Raw genomic sequence first — 26,995 nt, forward strand, 5'->3', positions numbered from 1 at the left:
CTTTAGACCAGTTTCATTTTGGTAAAAAAAGTCTTAAATTATGAAAATTATTCAAGGTCGGCAAGGCAGGCGGGCGAACCAGAAATTTCTTCGAAGTTTAGCCCTCTGATAAAGTTTGATGAAGACCTCTTGCGACCAAAAGGAAGATTGGGCGATAGCGTCGAATTCGTGGGGATGTGTAACTTTATAGGAAGCTATCTTTCATCAGCTCCACACACAGCCATCTTTCGTCAGCATCACACGATAGGTCACGACGTTGAATCGGTCTTGCTTCTGATATAGGCCAAAATATCGTCGGAAGTGAGTAAGCTAGACTCGACACCAATAGTTGTCTTATTGGTGAGGCAACGTTCAGCAGAAGCGCGCTGGAGTGACATAGGATCGGGATGACGACATGTGTCTCGCGGTTCAGCGGTAACAGGCATTGGTGGGGCGCTGGAGGAAGTGCACGGAGGCGCCGGTGTAACGACAGTAGGACGATCATCGAAGCTGCGTACCGCAACTAATGCCGAGTAGCAAACGTGTCCATCTGATGGAAAGCGATTCTTAGTTAGTTGTTAACTTGGAGGCACCATCGGGCTAGAGCGATCTTTTATATTTGCACGGGAATGGTAGACTAAGGCGAGAGATTAGTCGGACGAGGCGACTTATGCAGAGCCAGGTAGGGGTGTTTCACAAGCCGAGACTACGGTCATGTCTGATGAAGCAGCAACTTTAGGTAGCAAATTGGATGGTACCGTTGAAATTGCCTATTGAATTGACACTAAAGTAGCCCTTGACGCAGCAGTTGAATCGCACCAGAGAGCGTTGTGATAAAAATGCGTCTAACATATCCCTTCATTTCAGATGTAAATGATGTGGATGGTTTTCCATCCCAGGAAGGTGAGGAGCTAACAAGGCAAAGGTAACATCACGTTCCCCTTGGGTACATCATTTCAAATATCTTCCAAATCGTGAGATATCTGCTTCTCAGTGAGTACCAGGAAACATATGATCTAACTTGAAAAGCGGAACAGAAGTTTGACGTCTTATCTTCATCAATGGCATAACAATCGATGTTCCGTCTAGATCTGCCTAAGAAATTCTAGTTATTCTGGTGTTGCACTGAGGTCAACCAATTATATGTTCTCTTTTTTTCTCTTTTTTAACCTTTGCCGCGTTCAATAGCAATCCGTAGCAATGGATTGCTAGAAGAAAATACGGGACCTGCGGTGAAAAATCAGGCTCAGGGGAACCACCCGCCCTCTTACAAGACTTGGCCTAAAAGTTGTCTGGCGTCATGGCCTACATCATCGTTCCATTTGAGATAGTGTCTACCACATTGTCTTTTTGTCCCTACCGTCTTTCCGAATAGGTCATAGGATAGATCTCCATATTGCCCTTAGATTTCATTGCTGTATAGGCTACAGAATCGTCCATTTGCCAGTAAGAGACCAAACATGGAGATCCTGATTGGTTAACTAAATTTGATATTATAAAATACACACCAAATTTAAATGCTGACAGAAGCTTTTATTACTTACTTGTGTGCAAGCAGTTAATTGCTCCAGTAAAGTTGAAAATGTTGGTCGCTCCTCTGGATTAGGGTTCCAGCATTCAACCATTATCCTATAAATAGCTTGCGGACAGCCCGGTGGTGAGTCCAGACGCCCACCGTGTGTCACCAAGTTCATAACTTCCCTATTCGGAAGTCCTGTATATGGCATTAAACCTAAACTAAATACCTGGAATAAAATTTAACTTTAGTTCGGTTTCAAATTTGACCTGTAATTGCACAAACCTCCCACAGCAATACACCAAACGACCACACATCCGTTTTCGACGTAAAAATACCATCCATAAATGCTTCCGGTGGCATCCACTTTATCGGTAACATCGCCTTGCCACCTTTCCTATAATAGTCGGATCGGTAAATGTCTCTGGCCATACCAAAGTCTGCGATTTTCACCACCCTCCCTGGACCCTTACTACTCAACAAGCAATTTCTAGCCGCTATATCGCGATGGATGAATCTCTTGCTCTCCATGTAGCGGCATCCTTTTGCAACATCCAGTGCACAGAACACCAGATCTTTCATGGTAAGAGCAGATGGTCTTTCGGGCTTGTTGCGCCCCTCTCGGAGGAAATTCTTTAAATCACCCCCAGCTAGAAGTTCCAAGACTATGAAGCGAGGATGACGGTCGAAACACACCCCAATCAGGTGAACGATGTTGGGATGATTGAATTTCGCCATAATTGCAGCTTCCATTAGGAAGTCGGTTTCAGCCTGTCCTGTAGATAATTCGGGTAAGGTTTTAACGGCGACCGGCATTTCAACTGCGTCGCCATCACGATGTCGATATAATCCTTGATATACTTCGCCAAAGGCTCCTTGACCGAGAGCTCTGTAGGGAAAAAGAAGTTTAAATTATTACTGGTACTGAAGCGGATAAGGGTGGTAATTTGTACTCACTTGACTAATCGTAGACTTTCTCTAGCTACTTGTGGTAATGTCTTAACATCGATATTACCATTTAATATTCCATCACAACCGTAATTTGGATTAAAATTAGTTAAAGCTGAATCGTCGGCATTGTGCCGTAAACGACTTAATTGCAAATCTTGCTCTAATAACATTTTGTGTCTTAGAGCAGCCTGTTTTGTTCGTTGATATCGATTATCTGTTGTAGGAAGCCAAAGGAAATGAGTCACTAGGACACAAACTCCTAAGATAGGATGTGATACTTACACAACATAAATATTAATGAAGACAACGCTGCTATCAAAAGTATTGAGATTAACGCCAAAAACGATATCCAATATTGAAGGGGTATTTTATCAACGAAGGGTACTGAAAGAAATTGGGTTGAAAGTCAGCTTTCAGTTGACATCTAAATAGTTTTCCTAAAACTTACATTCGCACGCAGTGTTATTTCGCAATCTCCATCCTTCCGGACAAATACACTGTGTCACGGACCTATATTCATCTAATGCAACACAACGATAATCGCAACCACATCCAACAACAGCCGGAATAATCATAACTGACCCAGCACCACTATTGGCACCTTCGTACACCCCACTCAAACCACGAATGCTTCGTTTCAGTCCAATATATGAAGACCCTCCTTCACCACTCGATATATTCAGAAATGTTGAGCCCCCAGCATATCCCCCTCCGCCACCACCTGTTCGACAACCACCTCCACCACCCCCGAAACCACCTTGTCCATGATATCCACGCAGCTCATAGCAAGGCAATCCACCACGTCCTCCCTCCAGCAAGGCTGCCCCGTAATTAATGTGAGGCTTGGAATAAACTCCATAACCTCGCCAACCCCCTCCCGGTCCAGCTGTTCTATTTGTTTCACCGTATACTCGTCCTATAGTGTCTGACATGTTAGGGTTGATACCCTGACCATGCTGGAAGTCATCGTCCAAATAACGTCCAATTCCTAAGCCACCTCCACCCCCGGCCACAAGAAGTGGAACTGGATTCTTTGCATTATTCAACTGAAATTTCAAATATAAAATTACGTTAGACTTTGATGAAGTAGTTGTTTTGTGATTTCTTACCAAAAATATGAAAGTTCCTCCACCACCTCCTCCGGCGCCATCCTCAATGACAATGTTTCGAACCATGTCCGTCTTAGAATGGTATAACTCGTTGGGCCTTTTCTCTGTCACTTCGCAGCCTTCGTCGCGGTATCCTATCGATTTGATACAGGCATGTTCGCCCGCTTGACCAACCAATAAATAGAGTTCCTCATTTTTATGCAGTTCCAAAACTGCTATTGATATCGCACCACGTGAGGAGCCAACTCCTCCGGATCCAAGACCCCCACCGGCACCTTTCGCTATCAAACTGAAGAAAAAGGAACATTTTATTTATTCAAAAAACTGCAATCTTCGTATATGTGTCTATAAAGGAATCTGAGTAATCAGCACTGAAGGATAACAAATTCTTTCAAGAACGAATTGCCAATGGCCGATACTCATCGGAACAGACTGGGATTCTCCAAAGCCGTCGACAACTCCTTGTCGACGTCGATGAGGTGACGTGAGCCTAGTTCTGCCAGGGTGATAGTTGTGGCGTATATCAGGAGTCAGTCTCTTCGGGACCCTAGTCGGGTACTGTACATTGAGCCGATGTTAATACCGCGTTGTGCCAAGCGAGCGCTAATTCGTCCGTAGGTTCAGCTACACGTAGGTCAGACGCAGAGAACTGCGGTATGTCCCTGAGATTGTACTTGTTCCTGACTATTGCGGTCCTCTCTGTTGCACACGATACGGTGGCAAAAAGAAGAATAGGGACAAGAGAAATAAAGCGGATACGAATAGTGGAGCACCAAAAGAAAAGATACGGAGACGATGGAGGACTAGATAGCCAGTCCTGCTTATTAAGCCGATAGAAGGCAAGACCTTTGCTGGAGTCCTCTGTGGAATACATTATAGGATCAAGTCTCAAGTTAGCGGAGCAAAAGTGCCTTTCATTCGGAAAACGAAAGGTGGTGTAATCCTCATCGAATTAGGCCTAAGACAAAAAACAAAGATACGTTCTATGAAGCGGTCAAGGTGCTATTAGGAGAGAAAGCTTTGATTTCTAGCCTAGAACCTACATCAGTTCGAGAAATCCAAAATCTTAACTGCAATACAGAAAACAACGAAATAGAAGAGGCCATCATGCGCGAAGGTATGGAGGTAACCAATGTGATCGTGGCGCGTCTGGTGAGAGCGTTGCACACACTGTGAGCTAGGGTGCCCAGTCTTCAAAGTAGAACTGGAAAGAGCTAGAACGCGGTTAACATAATCCGCATCCTACAGATCAATATGAACCGGAGTGCAACTGCTCATGAGTTTCTAGCGCAGTTCGCTGCGGAGATCAAAGCTGATCTAATGCCCATCAGTGAACAGTACTGAAGGAAGGACCCAACTTCATGCCACCCAATATATCAGGTATCCCTGTCATCTAAGTTCCGGCATCCACCTTAGGGTTCTTGCTCAATGCCGAGGCTTCGTCTGGATTCGATGTTTACGGGTAAGATTTTTCAATATATATCTAACCCCGAATGAGGCGATGACGGACTTTTGACGTAGGCTTCATGCTCTGGATGATGCCCTCTTGGGCACGGAGGGGGTGACTTTCGTGCCAGAACACTTGAACGGGGCATGCTTCACACCGGCTTCAGAGGGAAGCGAATTCTCGAAATAGCAGTGAGAACAGAATTCGTAATTTTAAGCACCGGATCCACTTCAATGCGGCGGCGCCCAGATTGCGAGGGAAGCATGCCCGACGCAACCTTTACGTCGGGATCACTGGTGTCGCTGGTGGACAGGTGATAAGTCCTGGAAGACTTCTTAGCAAATGTTCATCAATACATCACGTTCGAAGTGATTGAGGCAACCCGTGGGTGTTCACCACTCCGGCGCCCTTCCTATGGGTGGGACGTCGCGAAGATAACCACCGAGAGATTTGTCGCAGCTCTTAGAACAGGTGGAGTTGCGTTGGAGATACTCCGGGGAGTCGTGGCGCTGCAGCAGAAATTGCCATAGATTCAGTTATGAATTTGATAATGGCACCTGCGGAGCTTCTATGCCCAAGAGGGCATCGAGTCATGGCAAACATTTTATGTGTTGAATGGCGGAAATTGCCGAGCTCCGGAAGGAGTATCACAAACTTTGCCCCTTGACACAACGCCGAAATGGCCACAAGGGCTCATGTTACACAATGACAGAGTACAGATCAGTCAAAAAGAGATTCTGCAGCGCGATAAACAGAAGCAAAGCTGGCTGCACCTAATCGACGAGATGAACGGGGACCGGTGGGGACTGGGTTTTAAACTGGTAGCCCAAAAAATCGAGCCTTGTTCACTTAAAGCCAAGCAGATGGACAATATTGTACGGACACTATTTTCTATACATCCCGTACGACCCACTTTTCTCTAGAAAAAAATTGAATGGCAAAATCCTCTCTATGAAAACTAAGAAGCCGCCAGGACCCGATAGTATTTCGACAGAGCTATACAAACTTGTGTTCCAACATCGGCCAGATCTACTGCTCGTGGTATCCAACGCTTGCCTGAAGGAGGTAATTTTTCCTTCTGGCTAGAAGGTAGGCTTTGATTGATCAATAAATGGAAAGCGACACTAAGTTGCCTTCTGCATTATGGAGGTTGATCCCTATGATAATTTGCTTTAAGAGCAGGCGGAAGTACGCGGAAGCCGAGATCGATGGATAGTGCTCCTTATAACCCTCCATGTCACAAATTTCTTTAATTCTATAAGATGGAAAGACATTCTAAGCAAACTAGACAATCCATTCTACTTGCCCAGCTCTTTCTTACGTACATTGAGAGATCTCCTGAGAAACTGATCCCTGTTTTATGGGACGCTAGATGGTCAGGGGAGCATGGAGCGGGAGGCAGCGTAAGGATCTATCCAAGGACCAGACCTCTGGAACGCTTTTTAGTCTGTTAATATTTGACATCCCAGAAGAGTCGAACCTGACACTTTTGCTGGACACACTGTTGATCAGGCGCAAAGCATACTTGGTATATTGATGGGTCGGTTAAGGGTTCAACCTTGCATTGGAAAAGACCCAAGTAATCATCCCGCCTGAAAAGAGAATCCCGACCGTGTGTCCAATGTCGATCGGCGAGTCGATAATCGAGTCTGCAGTTGGCTAATGGCTAAAATTGGGTGTCTTACATTTAGCAAAGCGACGTCTTCTAATGAGTAATGCAGTCTGTTCTGCTCTACGGAGCAGGGTTATGGGCTGATGCTCTTGGCAAAGCGCTTTACGCGGGTACAGCGATGGAGAGCTTTGCAGGTGGCATCGCACTGTCCCTGAACCGTTTGTGATGGATCGCAGAAGTGATCCCCGTTGTTCTTCTTGTTAAGGAGAGTAAAGCACAAGGGAGAAGACAGAAGGGGGAGGGGGGGGGGGGGGGGGGGGCGGTGGTTCATGAAGAGAAGAGCTCTCTCCAGATAACACTGTCGGGGAGATGGCAAGGAGTACTGACGGCATTGCCGTCGGGTTTTTCTTATAGCAAATAAGATGGAGCTCGACCGGTAGAGGAGCCAAATGTCAGGGGGTTCCTTGAACTAACAGTTCCCTTCCTCCTCTCTTCTGCCGTTGGTGAAATGAAATGCATTAAATCGAGCTCTAAAAAGTAGTTGGAAGCCAGGCCTAAATATGCAGATTAAACATTACCTACCCCAGGTTTCATTTCGGTACAATTTTCTATCCTCAACACTCTCAACGGCATATTTTAAACGAGCTCTGTTCCAATTTCGGGAGTAGAATACTCTTTAATGAACAACCGAGTTCACTATTATCAACTAACCTGTCAAAATTCGAAAAATTGGCGAATTATTCAGATCTGCCAGCCCCTAAGTACGGATCCTCCGAAGTATTCGATGATACGCATTTTCTCGCTGGGGTGTTATCAACGTTTCTACATTTTTTTGCTGAACGTGAAGATAGCAAATCTGAAGCTAAGCAATTTGTTGCCCTGAGTGGTCCTGATCGGCTAACGAGAACTGGAGAGGAAAAGCCGAGCACTTTGGTATTTGCGTCGCCAAGTCTTCGACCCCTGAAGATGCGTTCTTAAGCCGCCTTATAATATTGCAGTTTAGTTACTATGCTCGTTTCTGAAAAACATGTACCTCAATTTTAAGTGGTTGATTTGAGTAAGTTGTCCAGATGACATCAAGAAGTTCCATAAAGGACTTAACATGACACTGACAATCACACTTCCAAAGTTTCCTGCCGTTGCAGTAGCCAGTGCAGTGGCTAACCAAGTAGTCCCCGTAACGACGTTTCTGATAATCCCGACTCCAAAGGAATCAAATTTAACTGGCCAGTGTCAGACAACGGGCTTACCAATCCTTGGCACCTTCAGACCAATAATGTCTCTAAAGCTAGTCCACGCCCCTGTCACTGAAGAGCATATATGCATGATGGCATAGCAACGCCGAATTACCGTGCAAAGGCCTTAATTTTAAATGGAAAATGCTCTTATACTGTGGAGATCACATTCCAAATTTGCATCCACCACTCTGCAGATAGGATAGTTTGAAGTTGGGCAACTGGTCCAGGCAGAGAAGGCAAACATCATGCTAATTGAAATGTTTTCGAGGCGAGTGCGTGTCTTCCCAATTAGCAAAGAGAGGCACTTTACGAATGCCATTCACACCTTGGTGGGGTATAGCTCACCGATCACACCCACGCGCCATCGCACACAATGGACTGACTGAAGTCCCGAGGGGCCCGCAATCCTCTTCCACTTTTCTGCGCCCAGTGCTTTTGGGGGACCCACTTGTCAGCTATCTTAGAAGAATGGGTTCCGAAACAAGTTTCGAGTTTGAGGTTCCATTGCATGGCGTAGCCAGTAATGCTATTGTCGGCCCTTCTTAATGATGCTCTCCCTATCAATGGAGATATGGAAAGTACGACCCATCTGACCAAGAATCTTGGTTTTCTTGGTGCCCTAAACGAGGGGTCCGTGGACCAAAAAAAGAGGGTGTAAGTTGCTTCTGGTTTAGTCCGATCCACCATCAAATGGATGCGGACTTAGGGGCCCGCAATTCTTAAAAAATAGAACCCAAGTCGTCTGGGATTTCTTTGAGCAATCAGGATAACATCATACAAAGAGTATAAGTAGGTTAATGAGTCGAACAGCGGGGACAAAAGGAGGCATCTCCCCCGCGTGGCATTCTACAGTCGTGCTCTAATAAGTTTGCTGGAAATCCTGTGCTAATCCTAAGCCTGTGGAAATTTGATGCTGGAGTTGAACCTCCAATGAATTAAATTGATTGGGCATTTTCGCACCCCATTCTCGAATTTTTCCCCACTATGACCCTGCCTTCAACAAATTTAATATTACTGAAAACAGCTTACTTTAATCCTAAAACATCGAATATGGTATTTACCTTAATTGACTAACATTCGTTACAGGATCATTTAGATGCAATTTGACCAACAGGTCACGTATAAAATCTTAAGATATCAACTTACGTGTAATATCCTTCGTTGGGAACCTTCCACACTTGAATTCCTTTATATATGGTGTCATTCAAGACTCTAGTATAGTTTATTACTTCTGTATTGTTGTACGCAACCTGGCACTGCTCCTTCGAAGGACCGTAAATTCCACGCGCTCCACACGTCGTCAGCTCAAACACTTTATCCAATAAAACCCTAGTTAGTTCGTCCGTTCAGAGAAACCGAATTAGTAGTATTGTACTTACTCGTTTTATTCTCAAAATCTTTATGGGGTTCTTTTTGAACCCCAATGCGCGGATCATAGTAATTGTACCCATGAAGATGTTCCGAAGGTATGTTCAAACCAAAACATTCAGGACTCAATGATATATCGTCGACTGCTACGTCTGAAAATATCCTCATTCCCATGCGTGCTTCAAATTGTAGGAAGTACCTAGAAAAGGATAGTTTGACGTATTATATTATAGTGAAAGGTTGTTGAGTATTTCCATTGAAAAACATACTTATGCGTTATATTCGGTAAATACTGTTCTCCTCGAACCCAATCTTCGCCTAGGTTTTTCGAGCTCCACCATAATGTCGTGGTGAAGTTTTCTTTCTCCCGCATCTCCACCACTGAAAGGTTGATGCTTCCTGCATTCATGCCGAATTGATGAACGTGAAATCGTACCTAATAAGGAAAGCAAATTAAGAATAATAAAAAACATTATCTGATTTATGTAAATCCAAATTTTGGGCAAAATTCAATCATACGCTTTAAAGATACAACCTTAATACAACTCTGAAAATATGAGGAATATTGAAAGACGCAAAGGCTGCAGGTACAAGAATATACCTCCCAACCAGATTATCCCAAGGGGCAGATGGTGTAAGAAAGAAGAGCTTACCTATTGCTCCTCAGCGAGCAGTACCGAGACAAGGGTTCACCATCGTGGTATGCCAATATATCTGGCCTTGCTGCCATCTGGGTAAGAGATACGGTAAACTTGCCAGTGCGGGCTCATGGTCGAGGAGATGGCTTCGTTGAGGTTCTTTGCACGGAAGTGACTTTATCCAGCATTTACCTCACACTGAACGAATCTCTGTCCGCTTTTCGGCATAAGCTCGCCGGATTGGAGGATGAGATTAGAAACACAGAAGGGGGCGTTGTAGACGGAGAAGACTTTAACTCCAGAGCCCCGAAATGGGACTTGGCCCAACCAGATTCTCGAATAACACATATTTTGGAGACGGCTTCCAGGACAGGACTTATCCTCCTAAGTATCTATAGTACTCCGACATTCTACTACTACTATCCCTGACGCAACGTTTGCTGCTGAGCCCTTAGTGATGAAAAGTACTGAAAGATTTCACGGCCAGTGACCATCAGTACATTTCCTTCGAAGTGACAAACGGCTTCTCTCAATGTTCTGACGTCCGTCCGGGTAGAACATAAGGCCAATTGAAGTTCGAAAATTTCCAGAAGCTCTCTCAAGAGGGATAAATGAGCCACAAAACCCAAGCATGGACAGAAAAACTGCGCCTAAATCGCTAGTACATTCAGCAATGAGCCTTATCACCACAGTTTGCAATATATCGGCGTCCAAAAGTATTGGTGGAAGGCTAAAATTGCAAGTCTACGAAGGAACTGCTTCAGACGTCGAGAGATTGTTCAGCATGCAAGAAGTCGAGATGAGGTGACTTTCAAATCCGCAGAATATAAGAGAAAGAAAACGGAACTCCTCCACAAAATTAGCAGGCAGAAAACATGCTGCTGGCAGGAGCGTATCACACACAACCCGGCCAACCAGGCGGAGGCACATATCCAAAAACCTGAGAGCCCTGTGATTACACCCAAAAAGTGATAAGTTAGGGCATCAAGCAGTGGAGCCAAGGTCAACACTGGCATACCGCGAAAACCATACCCAACGAAGACCACAGCTCAAAAAACAGGGACAAACAAAATCACGTTTGGAAACAGTATATCAAACGTCAGGAAGGAGGCAGACCTCAGTGGCACAGGTGCTAAATAGTACCTGCGTTATGTGAAGGAAAGCCAGAAACCAGAAGGGACCCCTAAAAATGCTTAGGACAGACTTAAACTATTTTTATCAGAGCCAAGTAAGCGGAGAGCTATTAAGGGCAATTGACTGGCCATACTGTCAAAAACCTTTCATCACTGGTGAGTAGCAGGAAACTATCGAAAAATTTGCCGTCAGGCAGATGTGCAAGGTATGGACTGCGAAGCTTATGTTCATCGGGGTACGCTTTCGACTAGGTCACATACTGGTGGACTGCGCGATTGAGGGCGCTTCTGAATGGCTAAATTGCCAGGCTGGAAAGGAGAACAGTTGACATGTGCTAGGGATGATATACCAGGGGCACACGTGGCGGCAGTGTTTCTTCCTAAAGCCGCAGCACTAGAGACGGAAGATCGTATGATACCCCTAATTGCTCAAAATGAGGATATCCATACGCGATTATGGAGAGCCTTCAGAAGCAACGTAAAGGGCAAGGGTAGACTCCTCACGATCGGTGTGGATGACTGATCCCTGGAAGATCCCACCGGAGTCACCAGACTGGTGAAGTACTCTGAGAAGAGGAATTGGAGGGCGTGGGATGAGCTCTCTATGTTGGATAACCGAATAATCAGATTCGACAATGTGGGCAACTCCGAAGTAAAAAAAATAATCCCAGGAGAATGGATTGCGATTCCTAGGCAACGCACCAGAGCATCAACATGGCTAACCTACAAAGGGGCGGTGATATCAGGAACGAACAGCCAACAGCTGCTAAGATTCTAGCCAGTTGCACAAGTACATCACCATTGCCATCAATAAAATCAGTCACCGCAAGCACAATTGCCCGGCAAGCAGCTGCAAAATCCGCAAGTGCAGCATCCACAACAGCCTTCACCTCAACAGCCACCAAAGCATCATTCACTGTCACAAGAGACAACAACAGAGAGACGGCGCTTTTCTATTTTTCCTCTGCTCTTTCCGCTCGTTTCTCTATTCATTCCACTTGTGTGTTTTCCCTCTTGGGTTGTTCGCTTCCGCTAAACGATGTCCTTCGGACTAAAGTCGGGTCTCTCGGAAACTACCTTGGACGTATGGGTGCCGCCGTTTTGGCGTAGGAGCCCGGCAGTGTGGTTCTTCCAAGTCGAGGTCCAATTCTCTTTGGCCGGCGTCACAGTGGATGCCGTTCGTTTCAATTACGTGCTGGTCGGGCTGGACGAGGAGACGGTTGAGCTTGTCTCCGACGTCCTCGAGGACTGGTCTTATACTCGACTAAAAGAGCAGCTCATAAAACTCCTGTCAGTAAGTGAGACGGTTAAACTTAACCACTTACTAACATAGCTAACACTACTTGACCGTGCGCCAAACCAACTGATGCGTGAAATGAAGCCGTTGAGTGATGACAAAGTCAGCACCCAGCTGCTACAGTCTTTGTGGCTGCAGAAGCTTCCGAAGAACACACAAGCCATTCTGACATGTGCAGATTCGGAGTCTCTGCGTGCGGACAAAGTTCATGAGGTCCACGTACGACCCATGGTTGGCGAGGTGTCTCGCCACAACTCAAGCCAGGTGACTTAGCTGTCTGACTTGGCAGAGGCCGTCGGTGCTAGGTAGGACTAGATCAATGCTTAGATCCGCCTCCTGAAATGGGCAATCGGTTAGTAAGTCGTCGGGATCTTCGGTAAGTACTGGGGCATGCTGATATCATCGTAGGTTCGCTTAAAAAACTACAAAGTGTACTAGCCCCTGCAATTTCTCACCAAATAAATCAGACTTTCCGGAAGTTCTGGCGACTGCTACCCGAAATGCAGCACCACGTCGTCTCATAATCTATGACCCCTTGAGCCGGCGGATCTACCTGGTCGATACAGGCGATGAAATCTCGGTTCTTCCCGTATCCTGGCATAACAATTTAATACCACAATCATTGAAACTCGTGGCAGCAAATCCTTCGTCGATCCGCACGTATGACTACAGGCAAGTAGACTTGAGTTTAGGACTTACACGAGGGTTTTCTTGACTTCATAATCGCGGACATCAGTATACCCATCTTAGGCGTGGATTTCCTGTGCCACTAAGGATCGCTAGTGGATATGCATAATAAGTCCTTCATTGACCCCACAACTTCGCTTGGATCATCAGGAAAAATCTCATCCTGCCCATCCAGCACTCTTTCCATAATTTTTGAAGACGTTGCCGACACACATTTTCGCGCACTTCTTCAAAAATATCGCAACATCACTACCGAGCGTAGCCCCTCTGAGTCCCCATTTTTCTCTAAGGTCCCTAAATCCAGTGGCGAATGGAGACCTTGTGGCGACTACAGACGTCTAAATGCCCATCCGACTCATCCACAATTTTGCGCATCTGAGTTCAAGTATTTAGAACACCTCGAGTGCATTTTTCAACGTCATCTTGAGGTCGGTCAAGTACTTAACGTTGAAAAGTGCAGATTTCTACAATCGCAGGTGAAATTCCTTGGCCCCTTGATTACCTTTGATGGCATCGAACCGGACCTCCTAAAAGTGCAAGAGATTTCGAGCTCCCCACTGTTAAGGATCTCAGAAGATTCTTGGGCATGTTAAACTTCTATCGTCGTTTCTTGCCCAAAGCCGCCCACCATCAATTGATCCTTCAACGCCTTCTTGTCTGGGCCGAAAGCCAAAGACTCCCGTCTGATTATGTGGTTCCCAGAGGCATTTGAGACTACCAAGGAACAGCTGGTGGATGCTGCACTTCTGACATTCCTTCTGCAAGATGTTCCCCTAACCGTTTTCTTCGATGCTTCAGACATCGCCGTAGGTGTCAAGGAAATCAAATCTGACAACCGTTGACCTTTTTCTCCAAACAGCTCAATCCCGCTAAACGGAGCTACAGCACCTATGATCGTGAGTTATAGCCGCGTACCAATTAAATACGTCCGGTATTCCCTTGAAGGTAGGCCGTTCACATTGTTCATGGACTATAAGCCACTCAGTTTTGCTTTGAAACAAAATCCCGATAAAACTTTGGCGCTTGAGCTTTATCAACCAGTTCACTTCCGATATTCAACCCGTGTCAGGCAAAGATAATATGATTGCTGATGGTCGCAGAGGTCAAGATCCCCGCCACATTCGATTTTCCGGCAATCGCCGGGCGCAGAAGGACGATGCAGTTCTTCATAGCTTGAGGACCAAGTCCAAATACACATTTAGGGAGTTTTCTATCTTCGACTCAACATTCCTCGCAGTATATACTGAGCGAGACCTCAGATAAGGGACCAAGCGCATATATTCCGAGTGACTTCCGAAAGAAAGTATTTCACACCGTTCACGACCTGGCGCACCCAGGCATTCGGACAACGAACCGGTTAGTCGCCACAAAGTATTTCTAGTCGTCCATGAACAAGGACATTCATTCTTGGGCAAGATAATGCATCGCATGCCAAAAATGTAAAACTACGATACATGTGAAGCAAGAGGTAGGAGTGTTCCCTCGGTCCACCAAGCGTTTCCACACAATCCACCTCGACATCATTGGCCCTTTACGAAACTCGCACGGTTTCAGGTATTGCCTCACAATCATCGATATGTTCTCGCGATGGCCTGAGGCGATAGCTCTGAAAGATATTACTGCACAATTTTGTCCATAGGCGCTCTATCCTGAATGGATTCCACGCTTTGGTGTGCCGGCAATTATAATCACCTACCAAGGAATGCAATTTGAGTTCTCTCTTTCCTCAGAGTTGGGCAAACTCCTTGGCTTTAAATGGTACCGGACAACCGCGTACCACCCGCAGTCCAATGAGATGTTTGAAAGGTAGCATACGATGCTGAAGGCCGTTACAGTGGCTCAAGACAACCCTTCTTGCCCGCAGGTCCTGCTACTCGTTCTATTTTGCCTCCGGACAGCCAATCGAGAAGAATTTGCTGCAAGTCCCACGGAGGTAATATACGGGGAGGGCCTGAGACTCTCCAGTGATCCTGTTCTCGACATCAGATCTGGATTCAACGCTACCGGTCTGATGGGTTTGCTCAAGAACGCAATGCCAAAACTGAAACCGTCACCACCCACCAGCCACGCAAAAGCCGTGACTGATGTGCTCAGGGATCTCGAATCCTATATGCTTGTCCTAATTAGGATGGATGCTCTTCGGAAGCCGCTGCAACCACCTAACACCGGCCTCGTTCTATTTCAGACTTGTCAGTTAGACCTTACCAATAAGAAGGTACAACGGTCTACGCCAAGGGGATGCCCTATCATGCGTCCTCTTTAACCTGACCCTGGAGAAAGTGATCCGTGATGCTGATGTAAATGCAAGAGGTACGATCCTCTTTAAGACCACCCAACTACTGGCCTATGCTGACGATATCGACATCATGAGAAGAACCACCCGAGACGTTCAAACTGCCTTCATCCAGATCGAGCAGGCGGCGCGAGATCTTGGGCTGCACATCAATGAAGGCAAGACATAATATATGGTGGCAACGTCAGCACCGAAGACGAACCAACCAATAACATCAAACCGCACTGGTCCAACAGGAAGAATAAGGATAGGAGAATACAACTTTGAGACCGTTGACAATTTCTCCTATCTAGGGTCGAAAATCACAACCGATAACAGCTACGATGATGAAATCCGCGTACGGTTGTTGGCAGCGAGCAGAGCCTACAAAAAGCTTACAAAAACTGTTCCGCTCGAAACGTCTCACCGTAGGTTCAAAGCTCTTACTGTACAAAACAATGATCTTGCCAATCCTCATGTTTGCTTGGAGACTTGGGTTCTTAGCAAGAAAAATTGCGAACTCTTAGCCGCGTTCGAGAGAAGAATCCTCCGAAGAACTTTTGGCCCCCTACATGAGAATGGAGGATTCCGTAGCCTATATAACGACAAAATCTATGAGCGATACCATGACCGTCCGGTTGTGGATAAAATTCGGCTCAATAGGTTACGGTGGGCGGGTTACTTAATCCGTATGGATGAGGATGATCCAGGCCGGAAAGTCTATAAGGGCAATATCTATGGTAGAAAAAGAAGACGAGGCAGACCCTGCCTAAGATGAAGCGATGGCGTAGGCCAAGACGCCAGACAGCTTTTAGGGATATCGAATTGGTGGATCTCGTCGTAAAACCGGGATGTCTAGAGTTCCTTATTAAGGCAGACCTAGATCGGATACCGGTTGTTGCGCCGTTGATGATGATAACGACAAATTGCTTACAAAGACCCATTCCGAGTTCTGCAACGATTTTCAAAACGCTTGACCAAAAAATTGACTGATCGAAAAATTATCCAATCCTTGGACCGAAGTAAAATATACCGGAAATACCTCGAAAATCCCAACGCAGTCAACGGAATCTGCTGAACAGAACCTCGAGAACTATAGGACTAAAAGTTGTAGATACACAGAAGTTTCGATTTGATTTCTGATTGTGCGAAGGACATTAGGACAGCGCTGAAAAGGGCTTCAAGCCAATCTCAGCTACGACATCACACTCATCACAAAGACCAACCCTATACTTGACACCATCTACGGGATACCAGTCCCAGCCTCGCTTCGTTGGCAATAAGCCTCTCTCCCTTCTAACTTTCGAAGAAAGACATTGCGAACTGAACGGTTCGGAAAGATCTCGTACATACATTTTAATTTGAGGCCCTTTCTTTCAGTTATTCCTAACTGCAAGTAGGACTAGTCGTCGACCAAGAATTGGGTCTTCCAATATTGCATGGACTTCCATAAAAATGGTGACAGATACATGTTACAGGTTTCCTACAGCAGCATTTCAAAAAAGTTATGTCCTGTCACTTGGCTCTCTTATGTTAAGGGGAAGTCGCACCGCGTCCTTAAAGAACTATGTTAGCGTCATGCAATCATAGCATAAGGTAACAGTCGAAAAAGTCAGGAGTTGAAGTTTTTCCGGAGGAAAAGTACTGTAGACTACAAGGATAATGAAATACTGCAACCTAACAAAGCCAAACGTCGCTCTTCGAATTCTCCTGTAAAAGGCACTATGAAAGCCTCCATTCCTGGACCGCAACAATTTCTGTTTACCACTTGCCTAACCTACTTCCATTCATATGTTACTAAGTCCATCAATGATCCAGATACTCACCATGCACGAGTTCCTGTACGGTGACGACATATTCGAATGAACCGATGGCGGAGGATTGAAAATTACGCTATTCATAATAGCGTTACTTGCAAATCCGACATATTTCCGTTTTTCACTATCGTTCGCATGTTGGTTCATATTCACGTACATATAATAGCCAGTGACGTTTGTATGCTGATACGTATGATCCGTATTTGGTCCTGTTTTATCGGTGGGAGTGGGCCCAGAATGTCGTGACCACATTAATATCGGTTTGTCGGAGTTGTGCCAACCGCACCAGCCACTCTCAAAATCACATCGTCCACCAAACGGAATCTTGTCTATGAAATGGAAAACAGATACAATTAGAATTTTCATAATGGAAAATGGATAGTTCTATTTCGGGTCCTTATGGAGACCGCAAGCTGAAATGGGGGAATTGATTCTTCGTCACATTTTGGACATTTTAGTTCATTGTGATCGAAGGGAATCGATTCCCAATGGAGATAGAGTTTTGATGTTGAATCCATTACTTACCACAATTCAGAAGCTCATCCTCATTTTCATCGCAGTCAACATTGATATCGCATATCCTGGGAACATCAATACACACAGCCACCTTATTCGTGGTGCACTTCACCTCAGACAAATCGCAAGTCTCATTCTTAGCTCCTTCCGGGAAACAATTTCGCATCCTTAAATTATCAATGCTGACATGTCCCCGTTGCGTTTCGCTTGTCGGCCCCGGCACTACTTCGAATAAAATCTGAAAATCCTTTGAAATACGTCCAATACGAAATGTAATCAGTTCCCATCGTCCGAAATCATTGCCGGCTATTTCAGTTGGTACCCAGGATCCTTCGTAGGATCCCAGTGGCTCAATCACTACACGAATACTTCCATGGGCCATCGCGCTCTGATGCAGGTAAACCTCCAGATAGCAGTTCTCGCGGGTGATGCTGAACTGCGGCGAACGGAGGATTGGCTGGGGGGTACCCTTTGTAAGACGCACATGAAGGAAATGACCTGGGCAATAAGGACACAATTTAAATTTAGATGTGAATTTATGGACATGGGGTGGCAGGACATCGGTTCGCTTTAAATACTTCTAATTATCGGGGCTGTCGCGAAAATATGCAAATGCTCGAATAAAACAAGGAGGTCAGATAGAATTCACACTCTAAGGATATATCCCTCCTCAATTGCCGCGAAAATAAAAATAAGTTCTGTCGAGCTCAAATGTATTTTTAGACTCCATCCTGGACTGTCGTTTTCCTTGAATTCAACGACGGTCCCTGATATACATTTAGGAGTAGAGATCTAGGTATATTTCGCGGAAATCTGGACACTCGCTTCACATTAGTAAACTAAGGGAAAGGACTCCCATCAAAATGGGTATTGCGATAACTTTAGTTAGTATCCTGCGCTTATATGTGGAGCGTCCAATCCAAAAACAAATTACTACTCACCGTAAGCATCATTCTTAGGATCGGCATCTGGGCCGGGCATCAGTCCCGTCATATTTTGTTCCCGTAATAATTGGCCGGTGACTACTTGAAATCCATTCGGAATATCCTTATCCCATTTCCAGGCGCATTCCCGTTCAAATGTACACTTAACGCCAAGCATCTCCTCCATATCGATTTCTGGATTATCTTCCGGTGGCGGACGAAGTGCCGGCTGAAAATAGAATTTTCCGTAAATCAATTATGTTCTGGTTTTAACAGGGAATCGAAGAACTTATGGAAGTGTGGTGAATAACAAGGACGAAATGCAGATTTGATGGGCGACTCTATCGACATGACGATGGACAGATACCACCGGGAACCGTGACGAACACTATTAACAATTTTCTAAAATGGTTGGAAGCTAATAGCAAAATAAATGGAAAAATTGAACATTTCATGGATAGGTAATGATAGGATGCGAGGAGCAGGTAATGACAGGATGTAAGCGCAGATAACTGAATTATTTTATGATATTCTCGGGGACTTTAAAAAGTTGGTAATGCTATTAAATGTGAAATGTGTTTTCCTATGCTTTGTGCAAGTTCCGACCAGGACACTTTTCGCACCACTGGATAATTCGTATTGAGTTAGAATAATTGGATCCTGGGAAATACGAGCTAATAACGTTAAACAAACTTGACGAGAAACGCTAATTATTATGATATGAGGATCGAAAATCGATTTCTCAGTTCTCAAAAACAAATGCGTAGTTTTTTACGGAAGTAAATGACGGAAGAAAGAAGAAGGAACTTCGCATACCTCACAGTTTGTTAGTTAGCTATAACTTTGTCTATCACCAATCCTTCTTTCTGGCCCATATATCTGTTCACCAGGCCGTACAAACGCATTCGCGGGTCAATGCAGAGCAGGTCGTCTACCAAAATTTTAAGGGTTTAAAGGGTTTTAAACCATGTTGAAGGAGGAGGTTCTTATTTTTCTCGGATCACCTGTATTCCTGAAACCTGGCTTCATAGTTACGTATTAAGCCCCTAGTTTCCCGAAGAGTGCTTCATTCTCTCGCAGTTACAAGGCTCTGGCTACATCCCCTAAAACCCCCAGGCGGTGGAACTCTAATTGGAAATAAGCATCCCTACCGCGCTGAACCCGTCTACCTCCCTTAGTGATGCGTTACGTGGTTCTTTCCCAATTCTGTTCCGTTTATCGTTTTTTTTTTAGTGTACTTCTCATCTCTCTCTCTCATAACGATTTGCGCATTTTCTCATGGAACGTGCGCTTCCTGCACAGACCGAATATTGCTCAGCAGCTAGCCGATACTCTGTCCCAATATAAGGCTGATGTAACAACGTTGCAAATGATTCGCTAGACAGGGACAGAGAAGAGCCACTACACCATATATTATAGTGGACACATATACTAGTACGCTAAGGGTGTCCAAAAACACATGAAGATGGAAACAAAGGACTTTGAGAAGGTGTCTAAGGCGCGATCAACCAGAAAGGATAGGACAGCAACTCCCTTACTGAGAGGAACTGGAAACCTGACTGCGGCTGTCCAGCCGGTGACACTGTTGCCTAACTCTTCCAAAGAACGGGAAGGGAAGGCTCGGCAGAAGGAAACTTCAGCCGCAGAAGAGAGAGGCCTACAGGCTTGCCTTTCAGAACCTTCCCCTCCGCGTCTACTGGGAAAAGCGGAAGAAAGGGAAGCTGGTGATGTAGACGGAACTGGTCTAATTCCGGTATATGGAAACAGATAAGTGCAGCCCGGATACTGTGAACCTGAGAGGGCCCTCAACCGACAACAACGGAAAGCATTGCGAAAGAAGATGAAGTTTTTTGGGAATGAGGATATGGTCGTTGGTACACCACCAAGTGTGGCGCTGTCCAGAGAAATCGGACGCAAGAAAACGGAACTGTCGGCGAAAGATGAGGACAAACTGGTAACCCCAGTGAGATCTACACTAAACGCAGCAGACTTTTCAGTTAGCGGTGGTTTTCAGAATAGACTGCAAACACAAACATGTCTTCAAAGATAACAGTTGGTCAAATTAACCTGCAGGATGCCAAAGCCTATTCCTATCTACTGGCGGCAAGGATGGCAAAGTTGCAGGACTGTCCTCATACATTTCTGATTCCAGAGCCATTGGTACGTTTTAACAAAATCTGCGGTATTGAATCAGCCAAGGAAACTAGGATGTTCTTCGAAGAAAGGTCCTCGAGAGAGTTGTTAGTAGTCTCACTCTCAGATCACCGATACCTAGAATTCAATCTGACTATTGCGGGTAAAGAGTATGCAATACAAGGACAGAAGGCGAGACTCTAGGCGACTAAAGACTCCTTTAGCGCTGGAAGATGAATTGGAGACTCTGAACTGTACACTGTTGGAGTGCTATGAAGAGGCTTGTTCCATTTACCGAAGCCAAAGCGGTAAAAAGGTTCCTTGGTGGACCCGGCAACTGCGAAAACTCAGGAAATCAACCAGGCGACTTCTGAACCGTGCTTACAAAAGCAATAAGAGCGAGGACTGGTTAAACTTCCGGAACTCATAGCGTGAATATAAGAAGCTCGTTAGATGATCGAAACGAAGTTCCTTTAGAGCGTACTGTGAGGAACTGGAAGGCGAAAGAGAGACTGCAAGGCTGTGCAGAGCCCTTGAAAGGGATGAGTGGGCCAAGTTGGACTCTCTTAGAAAACCCGATGGTACTTTCACAAACTCCAGATCTGAATCAGTACAAACCCTTCTGGAAGTATACCATCCGGGAAAACGAGTGAGAGAAGTGGTAGGGGAGAGTTGACGGTTCTTGCAACCCCTTCAACACGCAAGTGCTACAAGGTGAACTGAAACACTGCGAAAGCAGCTATTACCTATGAAAAGGTGAAAGCTGTCCTTTGAACATTTCAAAGCACCTGGCATGGATGACGTCTATCTAGCAATGCTAAAGGAGTATATGGAGCTCTTAGAGATTGCTAAGAAATTTGTTTCTAACAGGTCTTGCTTTGGGCTATGCGCCTACCTCTTCGCAGAAGGTTAAAGTAGTTTTCATACCGAAGCCTGGGAATGATGACTATTCTAATCGAAAGAACTTCGGACAGATCAGCTTGACTTAATTCTTGTTGACAGGCTTGAAGAGACTGGTTGAGCGTTACATTCGTGGGAACACACTTAGGTCGCACCCACTTAATGAGAACTAATATATTTACCAGCGTGGAAAGTCCTGTGAGTCTGCTCTTCATTCTTTGGTTACAAAGATAGGGGATGCAACCCTGAAGGGAGAGTACGCGATGGGGGTATTCTTCGACATTGAATGGGCGTTTGACTGTGCGCCTTTTCAAAAACTTTGTGATGCTTCCTGAGCGCATGGTGTTGATGATGTGACCAGCATACTCCACGGAAGTGGCGACAGCACACCTCCTTTGAGGAAGTCTTTCGTTGCTTCTGCTGTTTGGTATCCAATCCACTTAACATTGCATTGACAGCAATGACATATCAAGCCAGTTGGTTTGGAGTTGTCAACAGATGTTTCTGAAACTTGGCCGACTGAACGAAACTTTCCTGATGTGGGTACCAGGGCACTCAAACATCTCTGGTAATGAGGGAACTGACAGACTGGCTCACCAGAACCAGCTTTTGGCATCCGACCATCCACTATCGAGTCTACTCTGAAGAGTGAAATTGCAAGGATTCACACTACCGAGTGGAAAAATTTGAACCCTTACCAGCAGGCGAAAATCCTTGTGAAAGAACCTGCCTGGGTTGCCAGGGCGGCATCTTTGTTGTCCCCCAGAAGTAGGACATGAAAACCCTAATAGGGCTCCTTAAACTACCATATGGAAAAAATTAAGGTGGTGTTTTCGGCTTTGTGTAGCCAATGTGCGGAGAAGGAGGAGCCGGCTCTGCACTTTATATGCAGCTGCCCGACATGCTCAGACCTCAAACGAAGATACCTTGGTAAGGGTTTCTTCAACGAAGAGCCTATGCATTCTGTCTCTGGAGAATGTTTTCAGATTCATGAAAGCCTGCGAACGCCGTCAGCGAAAGGCCGATGAATAGGCCATCTCCGGGGATAGTACAATGAGCCAAGCATATGTCTAAGTGCTTGGAACTGCGGCTCCACCCACTAAACTAAACTAACTAACTACAATTTAACTAATTCCGACAGCGAGCGCTGATTCGTCCGTGAATTCCGGGATCAGCTTAGCATAGATCAGGCCTCAGGGAACTGGGGTAGGGTCTGTGCCCCTGAGGGTGCACCCGTTTCTGACCGTACACGATCCGCTGGTGAAGAATGAATATAAACCAATGAAAAACTTCGACGAAATAGCAGGGAAGGAGGAAGGGTTAAGTGCGTTTGGGAGCAGCACAAAACCGCGTCGTTCATCGCGGCGATCAGCGAAAGAGACAGCGAGGGCTGACATAACCGACGTGACGCCGGGACGCCCAAATAAAGAGGAAGCCTTACTAAGTGGCGCGACTGACGATGCGGGAACGGCAACTCTAATACCCTGTAGTGCCCTTGTTCCGAAAAAAAGTCCAGTCCAGTCCAGATTCAGACACGAGTTGAGTGCAAGTGCAGTCGGCCGTCCTAGCTAGAGCCGAAGAGGAAAGGCTCATCAGGAAATACCCAGCAGTGGTGAAGCGTATGCGGTCGGCAACGTTCCTCCAGAGGGACGCCAATAAAAGCGTCAAAAACGGACTGATGGAACTGGATGAGCTATTAGATCATATCTCCTTCTACAGATGAACGTGGAGAGCAGCGGAAGACAATTGAAAAGCAGAAACAGCCGCACTCCCCGCTGAGAACGCTGCTTGCGTCGAACGGACGGCAGGTAGCTCACTGCAAAACGAACGGGAGAAAAAGACGACGACGTGCCTGAAGGAGATTTTATCAAAGTAGTTTCCAGGGTGTAAAAGAAGCGAAGCAATATAAAAGGAAACAACTGACTACCCCGCCAGGAACCCGTCTGTCCAAAGATAAGGAGGCTGCAAACCAAAAACCAGTAGCAGAAAAGGCGAGGAAACGAAGGACTAGGCCGTCGATTCTGCTCATTAAGCCGACGGAAGACAAGACATTTGCAGAAGTCCCTAGTGAAATCCGCTGCAGGATGAAACCCGAAGACAATGGAGCAGAGTTGTCTTGCATACGGAAAACGAAGGCGTGCGGAGCCCTCGTCGAACTGGGTCCGAAGACGACTAGCAAAAGTACGTTCTGCGAAGCGGTTAAGGGGTTATTGGGGGAAAAGCCTCTTCTTTCTAGCCTAGAGCACATACGCTCTCTAAAAATCCGGGATCTTGACAGTCTCACGGAAAAGGTTCAAGTGAAGGAGGCAATAAAGCGTGAATGTCCACAGCTAACCAATGCCCGAATAGGTATCATCTCTGTGAATGCTCCAGACCAAAAACTCGTCGTGGTGGAAGTCCCCGAGCAATATGCGAGGAAACTCCTTAGCAGGAGGAAAATCAAAAATGGATGGGTAGTATGCAGGGAACGTATGCGGATAATCCCCACCAAGTGCTACAGGTGTCTGGACTATAGACACAGGTCACCAATTTGCAAGGGACCGGACAGGACGACAGCATGCGGGAGGTGCGGTCACGTGGGTCATCAAACGAAGACCTGCAATGAAAGCGAAAGTTGCGTTCGCCGCAGAGATCGTGGCGCGTCTAGTGAGAGCGTCACATACACTGCGGACTGCGTATCCAATCTTTAGGGCGGAACTGGAAAGGGCTAGGACGCGAATGGACGCGAAGTGCAATCGCTCACCAGTTGCTAACTCAGTTCGCTGCGGAGGTAAATGCTGATCTAGTGCTAATCACCGATACCGAAACAGGGACCCAGCTTCATGGCATCTCGACTTATCAGGGATCGCTGCCCTCTGGGTTCGGGGCGACGCTCGACTTCGTGTTCTTGCCCAAGGCCGAGGGAATGGGCGTTTAGGGATAACGTTTTTTAGCGTTCACCTGACACCGAATGAGACAATGCCGGACTTTCGACACCGGCTTGATGCTCTGGAGGACCCCGTTTCGAGCGCGGAGGGATGAATTCTACTAGGTGGTGATTTTAATGCTAGGATCCTAGAATGGGACATGTCTCAGCCAGACCCCAAAGGGAAACTGATTCTGGAAATGGCGAGGAGAACCGGACTCGTAGTTTTAAATACTGGATCCACGCCAATGTTTCGGCCCCCAAGCCGTGAAGGAAGCATTCCTGACATCACTTTTGCATCGGAATCTCTGGTGGACGGGTGGCGAGTCCTAGACGACTTCTCGGCAAATAATCACCCGTACATCTCGTTCGAAGTGGTTGACGCTACTTGCCGGCGAGCATCAACCCAACGCTCCCCCCTGCCTGAGGAATATCGTGAGGATGAACATCGGGAAGTGCGTCAAAGCTCTTGGAGCAGGGAGAGCCGCGCTGGAGGGCACCCCGGGGGGTGGTAGCGTCGCAGCTGACACCGTCGTAAATTCAGTGATGAACCTGATGACAACGGTGTGTAAGGCTTCCATGCCACGGAGGGGTCCCAGCCACGACAAGCCTTCTATGTACTGGCAGACGGCAGAAATTGCCGACCTACGGAGGGAGTGTCATAAGCTCCGCCGTTTGGCACAACGTTTACACGCCAACGAGGAGGCATGTGTAATAAAGGTATAGTATAGATCAGCAAAAAGGAAACTCCGCAGTGCGATAAATAAAAGCAAAGCTCGCGACTGGTCAACGAGGTGAATGAGGACCCGTGGGGATTTGGCTATAAGCTTGTCACCCGGAAAGTCGAAGCTCTGCGGAAGCCCTGAATACTAACTACCGACCAAATAGACCGCATTGAACGGGCATTATTCCCCAGACATCCTGTACCGGTTGATGTTAATAGCGCGGAAAGCATCGAGGATTGGCCCCTTTTAACATTGAGAACTGGTGTTCCGCCAACGGCCAGAATTCCTGCTTGTGGCGTTCAACGCTTGCTTAAGGGAGGGCATTTTTCCTTGTCGCTGGAACGTGACCAGATTCGCGCTGATCAGCAAGGGTAAAGAAGACCCGAAGCTTCCGTCTGCATATCGGCTGCTGTATATGCTTGACACGGTCGCGAAAGTGCTCGAGAAGCTCATTAGGAGTAGATTCGCTGAAGCGATCCGCGCTGCCGGCAACTTATCCCCAAATCAGTTCGGGTTCAGAACAGGGAGATCCACAGTGGATGCTATTATGGAGGTCGTAGATGAGGCTTATCGAACCGAGGCACCCAGCCGCCGATCTTGACAGATAGTGCTCCTCGTAACGCTTGATGTCAGAAATACCTTCAATTCCGTAAGATGGGTAGATGTACTAGGCACATTAGAAAACTCATTCCACGTGCCAAGCTATCTCTTATGGATATTGAGGGATTATCTGAAAGACCGCTCCCTGCTCTATGAGACGCTAGAGAGCCAGAGGAGGATGGAAATCACGTCGGGAGTAGCACAGGGCTGGAGCTCTGGAACGCTTCCTACGATAGCCTGCTGAGACTTGATATGCCCGAAGAGACAGATAGATCACTGCTCATGGTTTTAGCCTTGCACTGCAAAAACCGAAATAGTCATCTTGATCAGATAGAAAGAACCCGGACCCTGCATCCCATATCGATCGGCGAGTTGACTATAGAGTCAACACCAGCAGTTAAATACCTTGGTTTAATGCTCGACTCGAGAATGAGCTTCTTCGAGTAAATCAAAGCAGCAGCGGACAGGCTCCAGCTGGAGTCTCGGCCTTGAGTCACCTAATGGCGCATGTTGGGAGCCCTATATCTAATTGGCGGTCTCCTTATGGGAGCAATGCAGTTGGTTCTGCTCCATGGTGCGGAGGAATGGGCTTATGCCCTTGACAAGGAGGTGCAGAGTGGCGGACGACGCTGAAAACACCTTTTTCTCTTGCGAAACGTGGGACAACTTTCGTCAGCAGCTTTATGCAGACACAAGGGAGCTTTCTCCAGACATTGCCGAGGAGATGCTGAGGAGTAGCATCTGAGCTGACAGGTGAAGCCATGTTGCCCATGTTGTCCTTCTCGTCGCCAATAAGATAGAGCTCGACCGGTGGAGGACCCGGATGACAGGGAATTCTTTGAATTGACAGTTCGCTTTCTCCTCTCCCCTCCCGTTGGTGAAAGGAATTCCTCGATTTGAAGACTCCGCAAAACGGAAGAGCGGCAATTTGAGGTTTTTTGAATTTTACACCAAAATATCCTACATATAATTACCGAAGAAACGTAAATTTGTGGTGTCCACTCAATTAAGGTAAACTAAAAATAAAGCTAACGAAGGTAAGAGGTCAAGTCGTTTAGACCCTTGCCAAACTCAGGCGTTAATTATAAATGAACTATCAGTGGGAGGGATTTTGAAGGGTTTAAAACCCATTTCATCACTAGATAAAGTTGTGGTTGTGCATCATTAATTTTGAAAAATTACTGATTTTAATTCCCTAATGTAGTCATCCACTCTCGTTATCATTCAAA

At 46.2% G+C, this 26,995-nt stretch overlaps 1 protein-coding gene across 4 annotated transcripts in view; it reads right to left on the reverse strand.

Annotated features, from left to right (window-relative positions):
* LOC119655141 (ALK tyrosine kinase receptor) overlaps positions 1-26,995 on the reverse strand; it is a 67,826-nt gene that overhangs the window by 8,095 nt on the left and 32,736 nt on the right. For all 4 annotated transcript variants that reach the window (XM_038060878.1, XM_038060877.1, XM_038060876.1 and 1 more), the window contains 12 exons: positions 18,522-18,732; positions 17,590-18,078; positions 17,074-17,393; positions 9,490-9,656; positions 9,232-9,419; positions 8,999-9,164; positions 3,556-3,844; positions 2,895-3,492; positions 2,729-2,830; positions 2,453-2,660; positions 1,781-2,384; positions 1,524-1,724 (listed from right to left, as the gene is read on the reverse strand). In XM_038060878.1, the coding sequence (XP_037916806.1) occupies positions 1,524-1,724; positions 1,781-2,384; positions 2,453-2,660; positions 2,729-2,830; positions 2,895-3,492; positions 3,556-3,844; positions 8,999-9,164; positions 9,232-9,419; positions 9,490-9,656; positions 17,074-17,393; positions 17,590-18,078; positions 18,522-18,732 (3,543 nt within the window). The remainder of the gene's footprint in view (positions 1-1,523; positions 1,725-1,780; positions 2,385-2,452; positions 2,661-2,728; positions 2,831-2,894; positions 3,493-3,555; positions 3,845-8,998; positions 9,165-9,231; positions 9,420-9,489; positions 9,657-17,073; positions 17,394-17,589; positions 18,079-18,521; positions 18,733-26,995) is intronic.

The sequence above is a fragment of the Hermetia illucens genome, chromosome 4 (genome assembly GCF_905115235.1).
Source record: "Hermetia illucens chromosome 4, iHerIll2.2.curated.20191125, whole genome shotgun sequence".
Classification (NCBI taxonomy): domain Eukaryota; kingdom Metazoa; phylum Arthropoda; class Insecta; order Diptera; family Stratiomyidae; genus Hermetia; species Hermetia illucens.